Source organism: Ambystoma mexicanum, chromosome 11 (genome assembly GCF_040938575.1).
Source record: "Ambystoma mexicanum isolate Mex_15411 chromosome 11, UKY_AmexF1_1, whole genome shotgun sequence".
Lineage (NCBI taxonomy): Eukaryota > Metazoa > Chordata > Amphibia > Caudata > Ambystomatidae > Ambystoma > Ambystoma mexicanum.
This window is the reverse complement of record NC_090934.1, coordinates 1,092,426,047-1,092,439,874: the sequence shown is the minus strand read 5'-3', so window position 1 is coordinate 1,092,439,874 and position 13,828 is coordinate 1,092,426,047. Positions and strand designations below refer to the sequence as shown.

General features: G+C 52.3%; 1 protein-coding gene across 1 annotated transcript in view; it reads left to right on the top strand.

Annotated features, from left to right (window-relative positions):
- Nucleotides 1-13,828, top strand: part of ADAM10 (ADAM metallopeptidase domain 10) — a 1,301,929-nt gene that overhangs the window by 1,056,316 nt on the left and 231,785 nt on the right. The window contains exon 10 of the mRNA XM_069624354.1: nt 784-967. Coding sequence (XP_069480455.1) covers nt 784-967 — 184 coding nt within the window. The remainder of the gene's footprint in view (nt 1-783; nt 968-13,828) is intronic.

The following is a 13,828-nucleotide window of genomic DNA, read 5'->3' as shown; positions in this document are numbered from 1 at the left end:
CAGTTAAATTGTGAGAGCCTGCTATGTCCATCACTTTTGTCTCCCTGTTCTGTCAGAAAATATAAGCAACTTTATAATGCTATCCTTGTGTCAAACAGGGAAACCGCTGCTCTGGGGATCCCTGCAAACAGAAGGCATATTGTTTTAACCACTTCAGACGGCATTGTCGTACCTGCTTCATAGTCACAAGCCTTCAGACCGATGGCCCTTAATGCAAGCCCATTTTAACTCCTTATGGCTCAGAGCTCGCACCAAAACTGGTCACATAATGAACAGCCCGTAGCTTGTCCATGCTGTCACTGGCCCGAGGAGAAATATTGCATTTTGTGTTGCTCTGTCCGGTTTATATGGATTTGAGAAGAAAAACCCTATTACCACTGCTTAAAAACGCAGGCATTACCCAGGCTAGAACAGCCCTATGCTATTTGCTATGAGCTGCCACAATGCCAGTGGCTTGGCGTTCTGTGGACTATTTGAAAAAAGCATGGTACCGGCGGAACAAACTTAACCTCTGCAATCTGGCAGAACACTGTTAAATTCCAAGACTAAAGAAATTTATCGGTACTGGTGGATATTCTTACTGTAACTTGACTGTACACATGCACTTTTTTCTGTCTTTTAATTGGTATTTCCTTCCTTTTTTTATTGACTTGTAAGTGATGTCTTTTTAAAACAAGTGTTTTGTATTGAATATATCTTATTTTGCAAGTGTTTATGGAGATTTTTTATCCGAATAAACGTATTCGATATATAACAAATGATGATTTTTCCCCCTGTTTTTAGCATGATTCCGGCATTGATTGCACCCCAGGAGAGTCTAAGAACTTGGGCCATAAGGAAAATGGCAATTACATCATGTATGCCAGAGCTACATCTGGGGACAAACTGAACAACAACAAGTTCTCCATCTGCAGTGTCCGCAATATCAGCCAAGTACTTGAGAAGAAGAGGAATAGCTGTTTTGTGGGTATGTATGCCACCGTCTGCTGCGTAAATAGTGTAAGCGACTGCAGCATAATGCTGTAACGTTGTGGCAGAGAGAAGGGACCCAATCGGCAAAAAGCTTTGGGTTTCCCACATGGGGTGTGGTAGCTCTGAAAATGTCATTATGTTGCTCTTCCATATTTGATCTGCATTCATTATGGTACTCTGATTAAAAAAAATTATATCCCAAAATCTGCATACTTTTAGGTTTAAGGGATGTATTTTTGGGACGCAATACATTTATTTTTTCTCGCACATTGGTTCTCTCCTGCCCCCTAAAATCTTTATTAACCAAAAAGCAGCACATGGTTGTTTAGGAATGCCCTTTGCTTTGTTTTTGCCTAATTAAAAGGTTAGGCATAATCGGTCTTGGCAAAGCAGGATCTCGTTTATGTAGCTAAAGGTTGCAGTTCCCTCCCTCCTCCTTGTCGATGAAAATAATTAATCCATAGAGCACCTGCAGACTGTCCCTGGGTGGTAGCAGTGCGTGCTATAAACCAACATTACATATCAAAAGCGTGAGGTATAGCTCAGTATTTGTGGTTTGTAACTGCCCTTGCCTTGTTATAAATAAGTTTTATTTTGAGACAAGTGTTATATTCCATCTCCCGAGCCTTCTCTTATGGAAGTTGGAAGGCTCGGGAGATTGAGAGTAGATGGCGGTTGGAGAGCATAGCTGATGTTAGGGGTCCCTGCAGGCCCATAAATAAAGAACCCTTTAAACTACTTGCGGTGAGTGTAGCGTCTTTCACTGGCGACAAGGGTTGTACAAAGGCCTGTGGGAGACCCCACACTTGAGACAGAGCTGGCGATTTGGTGGTGCAGAGTTGGGAGCGGTGCGCCCATCGTGGGCTGAAACCAACAGGCAGCACACAGAGCAGGATCGCCCATCCACCCAATCATGCCAAAAGGGACCGCAGTCGGCGGTACAAGCGGGTGAAGGTAGGGAGAAGTTCCCAAAAGAAGGAAAGCTGTCATCGCGCAATGCTCACGGGTTAGAGGAACCTTGAGCATCGGCGCAACGTGAAGAGAAGGCCGATAAACAAGGCCCTAGCAACCAAAGTAAACAAGGCTTCACAAGAGGAACAAGCGATGTAAAACAGCGGCAGCACTGCAAGGGCACTACATGCAAGGAAAACTGTGAGCAGCTACTACAAACCAAGCCCCATTAAGGTGAAAGGGCCTCATAAAACAGGGGCAGCACTTTGCAGTGCAGCAGTGAATGAATGAAGAAAGGAATTAAGTTACAAAAGCAACGAAAGGCCACAAAAGCAAAATATTTTCTTTTTCTCCCCCTCCCCCCAGCCCACCAAAAATTATAGCTGCTAGCATGGCACCACCACCATCGTTTTTAGCTGAACCTGGTACACCAGCAATTCGGTGGGACAGATGGAAACAGCTGTTCGACACATACCTACTGGCAATAGGCGGCGACAAGTTCATACCTGCTAGGAAACCAGCTGTACTTTTACATCCTGTTCCCTTTCCTCCATACTGCAGGGGCGTTCCTTCCAAGGGATGGGAGACGGAACCTTTTTCACCAGAAAAAATCTTCTTCCCCTTTAAATTTAGAGGCACGCGTGGGTGCAGCCCTGGGCCCTGACTCCGCCCTCCGGCGCTACACCTCAGTCCCCTTTTCTGCATCGATGGGAACGGGCCGAACTCGCCAGCGCTCCTGGGTTTGGCTTTGGCCATGTAATTCCACGCGCGGATACTTGGAAGGGATTGGTTCCTCCGACGTATTCCACATATCAGGTAATCACCACAGCTGTGCTGCTTCGCAAAATGTTCGTCTCCTGCGTCGATGACGTCGATACGCTGTCCTCGAGGGCCTCCGTCGAGCCAACGTCACCGGATGTTATAAGTAGGACGCACGACGCCCATAGCCTCAGTTCTATTTTTTCCCCAAACATGTTGGCTTCGGAGATCTCGATGTGCCTCGGTTCTTCTGAGTTATTCTATCGGTTTTTCGAATTTGTTTGTGAAGGTATCATGTCTTCATCTTCTACCCTGCGGCCGGGTTTCAAGAAGTGTCGGGACTGCGGTTCCAAGATGTCGCTGACAGACCCGCACGATGCCTGCCTCTGGTGCCTCGGTGGGGACCACGCCACGGATGATTGTGACGATTGCCAGTCGTTGACATCGAAGGCCTTGCGGAAGAAGCTTTCTGTCGGTAGGGTATCCAAGCCCGAAAAGTCGAAATCCGCTGGGCTTTCGACCGACGATTCGAGAGGCGACTCTCCGCGTCGTCGGCATAAGTCTAGGGGGTCTCGGTCCCAGAGTGGTTCCCGCCATTCCTCTGCATCTTCGAGGCACTTGCGGAAACGCCGTCGCTGGTCGTCTTCCTCGTCCGAGGACTCCGCCCGTTAGCGGGTTGCTTGTCCCAATAAGCACTCTTCTCCTGCGGAATGGGATGCATTTCATACGGAGATGATGGCGATTTTCCAATCGCAGAGCTCAGTTAAGTCCGTGCCGTTGAAAGAAGCCGGCAGGGAAAGTGTTAGGGCCGCCGCTCGCACGCCTTAGGGTTCGGGTGGTCAGCGCGATCATCGGGCACCTTCAAGATCCCGATCGGACAAGGTGGATCGCTCTAGCCATGCCCGCTCCAGGTCCCGGTCCTCGACGCCCTCGAGACCGTCAGAGCCTGTGACGTCTTCGAAGAAGACGTAGACGCCATCGGCGCCATGTCCGTCGAGGGACTCTAGGCTCCGCCTCCGAGGAAGGCATCGGAGCCGAGGCCATCAAAGGACATGCTCAGGGCACCGCCCTCAAGGCCTGTGTCGAAGCCATCATTGCCACGCTCGACGTCTATACTGATTCTGTCAACGCCTTTCATGGAGGCTTTACCGGAGGTACCCCGTGTGTCGGTGGAAACTGAGGAAGACCCTGAACAAGTTTGTAAGGCCTGTATTTGAGCCTTTTTCTGTGCCCTCTTCCAGGGATTTGTTCCAGCCTCTGGATTATATTTCTGAGGTGGAGGAAGGGTCTGAGGAAGGTTTGGTTCCTGGTGAGGTTCCCGACGACCTGTTATCTGGTCATAGCCAGTTGGAAGACCTACGTCAGTCTTTGCATGACGCCAGTGGTCTTGATACCTCCCCGGAGGTTTAGCATGCGTACCAGGCTCAGGCCTGTCAAACTGACTCTTCGTACAGGCACCTCATGTCGATGGTGACAGAGTACTTGGGGTGGTCTGCGCCACCAGTAGATTTTCTGCAGTATGACCTGACGGATATCTTGGACCAAGGTCCACCAACTGACCCAGTACTGCCATTCCATATGGCCTTGCAAAGAAGGGTGGCGGCAGCGTGGCGACCCCGGCTACTGTCCATGCACCCTACTCCGGAGAGTTTGGTGGTGCAGGCGGCTATGGCCCCAGCAAAACGGGCGTCGTACCCTACCATCCCTCCTGATAGGGATGACAAATTTTTTGACGGTTGGGCGAAGAAAGACTTCTTCAGGGGTATGGCTTTGAAAGCAGCCAACTGTGTGTGCCTTAGCACGTTTCACTCACACTCTGTGGAATTGTTTTTGTTAGTGGCTGAACATATTCCCGAAGGGAAGGAACGGGATGGCTTTCTTGCCCTTATACAGGATGGCAAGGATGCCATGTGTGAATCTGTTAATTCGGATCTGGACGTGGCAGACTGTGTCAGCCAGTCCATGGCCGCAAGCACCGTGATGTGCAGATTTGCGTGGTTGCGGAAGTCGGGGTTTGCTCCTGATGTACAAGCTCGACTTCTCAACATGCCCTTTGATGGTGAACATTGGCAGCAAGGCTGACCTCGAAGGCTGTAGCGAAGTCGTTGAGCGCATCAATCCGCCAACCTCCGCCTTTTCGTCCTAGGGGACAGCAATGGAGGGGAGGTTCCTTTCGATACTACTCTACCTTTGATAGATCGAGGGGAGCTGCAAGTCAAAGGGTCCAACATAGGAGTATCAGAGGTGGAAAACAGGGTACTCTAGGTGCCAAGGCCGCTCGAGCAGTTGCCTCTTTGCCCTCAAGCAGTACGGCAGCTGCTTCAGCTCAGTCATGAGGCCATGTCCCATGGTCTGCCGGTTGGAGGAAGGCTGGCGCAGCCGCTTGTAGAATGGCATGCCATTACTTCAGATGTGTGGGTTTTGGAGATCATAGCCTATGGCTAATGTCTTCCTTTCCGGCCGAGGCCTCACGACAATCCACCGGGGAATCTCTCTTTGAAGAGTCTGGATCCGCTCCTTGCGCAGGAAATCAAATCCCTGCTGGAGAAAGGCACCATAGAACTGGTGCCTGTAGCAGAGAGGGACAAGGGATGGTATTCCCCATATTTTTTGATCCTGAAAAAAGACGGAGATTGAGACCACTCATGGATTTGCGTGGTTTGAACAAACTCCTCAGGAAGGACAAGTTCAAGATGGTTACTCTCTCTCAAGTCCTCCAGGCCCTTCAACTTCAAGACTGGTTGGTGTCTCTCGACCTCAAGGACGCTTACTTTCATGTGCCGATTCATCCCAAGCACAAGAAGTACCTGAGATTCGCAGTTGGCGACTCGCACTTTCAGCTTCGCGTCCTGCCGTTCGGATTGAAATCCGCCCCGAGGGTTTTCACCAAGCACAGGGTGGTGGTGGCAGCGTATCTCGGGAAAGGGGGGATTCAAGTGTACCCCTACCTGTATGATTGGTTGATCAGGGCGCGCTCCTCCCAGCAAGTCCTGGATCATCTGTCCGTCACCTGCCACTCCCTTCACAAGCTGGGCTTCTCCCTCAACTTAAAGAAGTCCCACTTGACACCGACCCAGCGGCTCCAGTACATCGGAGCAGTGCTCGACACGTCCCTTGGGCTGTTTTCCTCCCAGGTGAGGGCTCATCACATTCTGCAGATGGTGAACAAGTTTCGACATGCCCAGAGTCTCCCGGCCTTCGAGTTCTTGAGGTTGCTCGCCCTCATGGCATCCTGCATTCTTCTGGTGCCAGAAGCCAGGCTGCGGATGAGATCTCTGCAGTGGGCTCTCAAGATGCAGTTGTCAGTCATCCGGTAGGATGTCTGATCCCGTTCAGGTGCCGCCCTCAGTCTCCCAGGATCTTCTGTGGTGGACCGTCAAAGGCAATCTGATGAAGGGTGCTCCATTTTGGCTACCCTGGCCAGTGGTGATGATCGTGACGGACGCATCCCTCACGGGATGGGAAGCTCATGCCAACGAGTTGACACTCAGCAGTCATTGGTTTCCGTCGGAATCCAGACTCCATATCAACTGTTGGAGCTGAGGGCCATCAGGCTAGCCCTGAAAGCTTTTCTGCCATCTGTGCGGGGGGGGAAGAATGTCCTGATTCTGATGGACAATACAGTGGCCATGCACTACCTCAACAAAAGGGGGGTGGGCAGGGTCTCTCCCTCTGTGCAGAGAGGCGATGCAGCTCTAGTTCTGGGCCATGCAGCAGGAAATTTCGATCTCGGCAGTTCATCTGACCGGAGATGAAAACGCAGTGGCGGACGCTCTGAGCAGGCAGAGCATGGTCTTTCACGAGTGGGAGCTGGCTCAGGAGATTCTCCTGGAGATCTTTGCCCTTTGGGGGACCCCACAAGTGGATCTCTTCTCCACCCGTGCCAACCAGAAGTGGGAAAGATTCTGCTTGCGGGAATTGCCTCCAAGAGGAGCCTTGGGGGACACGTTCGTAGTGGAGTCGTCCTTCCCGCTGCTGTATGCGTTTCCTCCAGTCCCCGCCATTCCGCAAGTGCTGCAGAGATTATGGAGGTTCGGTTCCCGAGTGATCCTCATTGCTCCGGCACGGGCCAGGAGAACATGGTACCCGGACCTTCTCGACATGTCCATCTGCCCTCAACGCCGTCTTCCCTACCGAGATGATCTGCTCTCACAGGAGGGGGGGTCAGGTTCTCGATCCAGAGGTCAAGTCCCTCAACCTTCATGCTTGGCTTCTGAACGGTTGAGCTATAAGGATTGGGACCTCCCTGAAGACGTGATGGAGAAAGTTCTGCAACTGGTGCAGGGTTAAGAATGTGGATCCTTTTTCATGTGCCATTCCTGTGGTTCTGTATTTTTTGCTTTCATTAGCCCACAAGGGCCTGCAAGTGGGTACCATTAATGGTTCCCTGGCAGCGCTGTCCATATTTAAGCGCTCGTCTGAGGGGTGTTCTTATTTAAGATTCCTTTGATTTCTCAGTTTCTGAAAGGGCTCACTAATGTGTTCCTACTGTCACCTTTCCAGGTGCCCGGTTGGGATTTGAACCTAGTTCTAAAATTCCTAATTGGAGCTCCGTTTGAGCCTTTGCATTCTTGTCCTTTGAGACTGACTTTGAAAACTATTTTTTAGTTGCGGTCACTTCCGCTCGCAGAGTGAGTTGCAGGCACTTTCCGTTAAGCCACCCTTCACGGTATTCCATAAGGACAGGGTTGTCCTTGGGGTTCGTCCTTCTTTTCTTCCGAAAGTTGTGTCGGAATTTCATTTAAGCCAGAAGGTCATTCTTCCGGCATTCTATCCTCCTCCACATCCTGGTAAGGAAGAGAAGCTCCATAGGTTGGATCCTAGGAGAACTTTAAGTTTCTACATCTCGCGCATGTCCCGGGTCAGAGTGGATGATCAGCTCTTTGTAGGATACGCTTGAAGGCGTTTGGGACAAGCTGTTACTAAGCAGACTGTCTAGATTGATTATCTTGACAATTTCTGTATGTTACTGCTTGGCGGGGAAGGACCCTCCGGTAGGCTTACAGGCCCATTCTACTAGAGGTGTGGCTGCCTCTACTGCTCTGCAGAGGGGTGTTCCCATTTGTAACATTTGTGAAGCAGCCACATGGGCCTCTGTCCAACACTACCTCCTGGATTCTATCCATGGGCAGGATCTGGCGTTTGGCAATGCGGTCCTCTATTCTGCAATTTAATTGGGCATTCTAAAATTCTAAATTCTTTTCCCACCTCCATACGTTGGTACTGCTTTGGGAGTCTGTCATAGATGTGGAATACGCCGGAAGACCCAATCCCATTCGAAGAACAAGTTACTTTCTTACCTTGTAACGTTCTTTTGATGGGATGTTCCGACATATTCCACATCGTACCCTCCCAGCCTGCCCCGCAACAGAGTTTCTTATGCGATTGCAGCTTACGTTTCCGCAAGGCATTCTGTGGTCATAGTGTCAGAAGATTGGTGCCACACGTTGTGGGAAAAAACTACAACTGAGGCTACGGGTGTTGTGCGTCCTACTTATAGCATCCAGTGACGTCGGCTTGACGGACGCCCTCGGACAGCGGATCAATGTCATCGACGCAGGACGCAGACGCCGAAAACTTTCCGAAGCAGCACAGCTGTGGTCATTACTTGTCATAGATGTGGAATACATCGTTGGAACTTCCCATCGAAAGAAGGTTACCAGGTATGAAAGCAACTTGTTCTTTCTTTTTCTTTGTCTTTTATCATACCGGTACTCGGTCCTCAGGCGTCGCGCTCCTCCCCGGCGCATGTCGACTTACACAGGGTTCATCAGGTGTCTATCCTGTGACGGGCTCTTTCTAACTTCAGACCCCCACGCCCTTTGCCTACGTTGCCTTGGCCCAGACCACGTTGGAAAGCGTATACAGCTTGCAACGCCCTGTCACAAGGTCTCTGAAGAACAGACTAGTCAGGTGGAGGGAGCTCTTCCAGAAGTCGCCTCCAGGGCACCTCAAGGACTTCGTGAAACATTGATCCAGGCCCAAGGTAGGGCCTCTATTTTCCATCGCACCCAACAAGGGAGACTCCTTCCCAAGGACTTGCCTGTGCGGGAGGGACCGCATAGGTCCTCGTACCAGCATGTGCACCGAGTCTGCTTCAGCTACAGGCCGAGGGATCCTCCCGGTGACAGTGTTGAGGGACCCAAAAATTCTTCTACCAGGTTTTCACCCGAGGGGCTCCGCCCTTGTATCGCCATTATGTCCGAGGGGCCACTCCCTAGTACCGGCAATACGTCTGAGGGGGCGCTTAAAAGCAGCTATTCCGGCTCCCGGGACGTGGGTGTCTCACCTACCTGGTCTAGGCCTGAGGAGAGGGTTGGCCTCGCGATCCACACTCAAGAGTCTTGGAAGAGGCTGGGCCCAGCGAGCCGAGCAGCACGACACAGGCACCTCAACAAAATGGCCGCTGTGCCAGACATCAGCACCCGCCTGCCGCCATTCCAGGAGTTTGGCAAGGAGCGAGTGTCAAGATGGGACTGGCCTCAACCAGGTACGTGGCCTACAGCCTATCCTTCATTTGCGCATGGTATGCAGCGGCTCCAGCAGCCTCCTGCTACCCGTTTCTATCCCTACCACTCCTCCGGCCTGTGAATACAGGTTCTTTGAGAGGTTCCTCAGGCTCATAACTCCTTGGATGGGGGTTATCCTCAGGGATGCCTTCAGGGACATGCTCCCTCCAATGCTTCCAGCACCTCGGTCTCCTCCGCCGGCGCCCCCAGCGCAGCCTCTGCCTCCGGCCCCCAGCCGATTCTTCGGGCGGTTCCGTACCAGCAGCCTCCGGTACCCCAGCCGCCAGCTCCCACTACTCCCCCACCGACACAGGGATCCGCCTGACCCTTAGGACACGGATGAGGAGGAGGACCCTGATCCCTAGTCAGCCAGGGCGTTCCACAAAAGGCTGGCCGGACTGGCGGAGTACCTGGGCCTGCCTCAACCCGAGGTCAATCAAACCTGCATAGGGGGTCCTTGCTGAAGTCCTCACATGGCGCCCCTCTGCCAAAACTGAAATTCCACTGCAGACCGGTGTCGTCTTCCTGGCCAAAAAGGTTTGGCTCAAGCCCCCTCTCGCCCAGCCGGTCAATTGACGCCTGGACGCCAAGTACAGGCAGATGGAGGGGAATACACTCTTGCTATCTGCCCATCCTCAGCCACAATCCTCGGTGATTGCTGCGGCATCACTATACTCCAAGCTTCAGTCATCCTCACGCTGCTAGGCAAGGAGAAGATCTTGGAAGAAGCTGTATTCCAACGCGTCCTTGCATCTTCGTCAGGCCAACGCCGATGCCATGTTGGCTGCCGCCAACCGGAGGTTATGGTGGGAAATTTCGAACTTCCTTCCAGAACTTCCTACGCAGAGCCAATCGCGTTTCAAGGTGGGACTGGCTGAGGCCAAGCTGGTGGCGCAGGACCTCATGGAGTCCATGTGGCTCATAATGACACCTCTGGCCGTTCATGAGAAGGACAGCCTGGCTCTGTGCAACGAAATTCAACCCAGACATCCAGGAACGCATGTTAGATCTTCCGTTCGAATGGGGTGATCTCTTCCACTCCACAACTGACGAGGAGCTGGACAAAAAGAAAAACAGCTGACAAACGGCCAAGTCTTTATCCATCTTGACAAAGACCACGCCCAAATAGTACACCCAGTCACAGCAGCGCTCGGACAAGGGGTGTAAGTACGGAGGGTTCAGCAGCTTCCAGGAACGGAGGTCCAGGAAGCTGGACCGCTCGCCGCTCCGAACCGGCACAAGCAACAAAAGGGGGTAGGGGGGGGTCAGGGGTTTTTCAAGGCCCCCTCTTCCGCAACAGCCTCTGAGGGAAAGAAGGCATGTCTCACCCCTTCGGGTCCATGTGTCTCCAGTGGGGGGCAGGCTTGCTCTCCATGCACATTTCCTCTCCGTAGTATTCACGGGGTACCGCCTACCCATCCCAGCCTCTTCTCCCCTCCACCCCCCCCAGTTGGGACAGCAACTCTTCTGGCGGAGATCCACTTGCTCGTAGAGAGCCAGGCTGTGGAGGAAGTCCCAGCCTCCCAGCGAGGCTTCGGCTTTTAATCCAGGATTTATTTGCCATTCAGAAAAAGAACCGGGCGGGCATAAGAGTTGTGCTGGACCTTTCCACCCTCAACTTCTCCTTACCTCTACAAAAATTCAAGATGGTTACTCCGGCTTTTATAGAGGAGACATTGTGCAAGGGAGACTGGATGTGCTCTCTGCATTTGAAGGACCCGTACCTACACGTCCCGATTTGGCAGCCCAATCGTTCTTTACCATGGTTCACCACTCGTCCCATGTCCTTTTGGACACACTGCACTATCTGGGCTTTTCGATCAATCTCAAGAAGTCGCAGCTGCAGCCCACGGAGACTGACATTCTTGGGCCTCATCTGGGACACATGCTCCGAGAAGGTGTTTCCGTCAGAGGACAAGATTGCAGCCATCAGGCGGGCCACAACTCACTTCCTCAGCCGAGAGGTGACCTCGGCCTGGTGTTACCAGCATCTCATGGGTCTCTTGGCAGCAGTCCTGTTAGCTGGCCCACACACGAGACTGAGGAGGATTCAGCTGCACTTCGTGGCTTCATGGAACCAGGAGCGGGGCTCTCGGATGAATGTTCCTCCCATCTCTCCACCCGGACCTCACATGGTGGTTCAGGGACTGCAACCTACGTACGGGCAAGCCCTTCCAGCCTCCCACCCCGCAGGTCCCCATCACTACTGACTCATCGCTCGAGGGCTGTGGAGCCACCCTCGATGATCTCTCCAACCACATTAATTGGTTGGAGCTGAACACCATCTGGCTAGCGCTCAGAACATTACTTCCACTTCTCAGGGGCAAGGTTGTCCTCATCCAAACGGACAACTCAGCCAGCATATACTATGTCAACAAGGTGGGGAGGCACCAGATCCCCCTCCACTGTGCAGACTGGAAATCAGCATGTGGGATTGGGCCCTGGAAAACGACATCTACCTCACGGCAGTCCACCGTCCGGGGAAATCCAACCTGGAGGCAGACAGGCTCAGCAGGTTGGAAGCGGACAATTAAGAGTGGCAGCTAAAAAACTTCTATTTAGTAGATCTTCAACCGATGGGGTCTCCCCAGGTGGATCTTTTTGCCACCTGGCACAACAAGAAGTGCCTTCAGTTCGCCTCCTGGCAGGGACAGTGCCCCGCCTCCCTGGGCAACACATTCAGGATTCAGTGGAACGGCATTACTGTGTACGCCTTCCCGTCCAATCTGTAGATTCAGAGTAATTTGCAAGATCATGGAGTCTCGCCAGCTCTATCATTCTAATAGCTCCCTGATGGCCGGCCAGGCCATGGTTCTCGGAGCTGCTCAGCCTCTCGGAGATGCCTCTGATTCACCTTCTGACGGGCCCAGCACATCTTCTGGCACAGCAGGGGGCCAGGGTCATCCACCCCGCGCCACAGAAAGTAGCCCTCACAGCGTGGTTCCTGAGTGGTAACACTAAGGCACCTCAGCCTCTCACAGGCTAATCTGGAAGTCCTACAGGGCGCAAGGAGCAAGGCTGCCAGGGCCCAGTACAAAAGTAAATGGACCAGATTCTGCCGCTAGACAGGCTCCAAGGAAATCGACCCTCTGGCATGTGCTCTGGATGACGTGCTCTCCTTCTTGTCGCACCTCGCCCACTTGGGAATGCAGGTGGACACCTGCTGCACTTACCTCGCAGCCATCTGGGCTTACAGGGATTCGGAGGAGGGGGGTCTTCACCTCCAATCAGATTGTCAAACATTTGACGGGGCTCGCAAGGCTCTACCTGCCCATCAAGAGGCCACACCGCATGTGGTACCTAAATATAGTCTTGGGCGCCCTGGCGCACAAACCGTTTGAGCCAATGGCATCCACCAACATCAGGCTGGTCACCATTAAGACAGCCTTAGTAGTCGGCCTCACCTTGGCTCGCAGAGTCAGCGAACTCCAAGTGCTGGATCGCCTCAAAACCGTATACTACCTTTCACAAGGACAAAGTAGTCCTGCAGACACATCCAGCATTTCTGCCTAAGGTGCCGTCTGCTTTCCATTTGAACGAGGAAATAGTCCTTCCTGTGTTTTTTGTTTATCCTAAGGACGAGGCACAGAGTTCTGCACGGCCTGGATGTCGGGTGTGCCCTGAAATTCTACCTTGATAGGACCAAGGGCTTCCGCAAATCAGATGCCTTGTTTGTTGCTTTCAGAGTTGCAAGACCAGGTTATTAGGCCTCCAAGGCCTCCATATCCTGTTGGTTAGTCTCGCCCATCAAAGAAGCATACGAGGGCCAGCACAAGCCGCTTCCGGCGAACATGCATGCATGCATGCATGCATGCATGCATGCGGTCAGGGCCAAGGCAACGGCCATCACATTCCAGTGCCATGTCCTTTGGCAATTATAAGCAGGGCGGCCACTTGGGCCACTCTGTCTGCTTTGTGCAAGCATTACTGTTTGGATGCTGGCTCTAGATCGGATGCGGCTTTCAGACAGGTGGTTCTTGGGAACCTATTTGTTTAAGGAGCGTCTCCTCTCCACCCTGGGGCTACATTCATTGTAATCGCCCATGCGGTATGGAGGAAAGGGGACGGGACGTAAGAGTAATAAGTTAGTCACCGTACTGACTAGTCCTTAGTCCCCTTTCCTCCATATGTCCCACCATCCTCCCCCTTAATACTGGTGTCATTAGGCAATGTTAAATCTATTGCTGACGCGTCAATGGGGACTGAGGTGTGGCGACGGAGGGCGGAGTCAGAGCAGTGCATGCTCCCAGGGTAGCGTGCCTCTACACTTAAAGGGGAATGTTTTTTCTGGTGAAAAGGGTTCCGTCTCCAGTCCCTTGAAGGGACGCCCATGCAGTATGGAGGAAAGGGGACTAAGGACTAAGCACGTTAGCCGTTACGGTGAGTAATTTATAATTTCTTCTGCACTGCAGAGGGACAAAGTGTTAATGATGGACTACCAGAATCACGGGAAACTGGCCAACGGGGATGTAAATGATTACATACTGGCAAAATGAAAATTGCAAAACCACTTTGAACCTAAGAAAAATATTACTTTCGAACATGTTTTTTGAGTGGTCACAGGAACCGCAGGAACCGGTAGAATGCTTTATGGCAGCTCTAAGATCCCGAAGTCACATGTGTGATTTTGAGACACT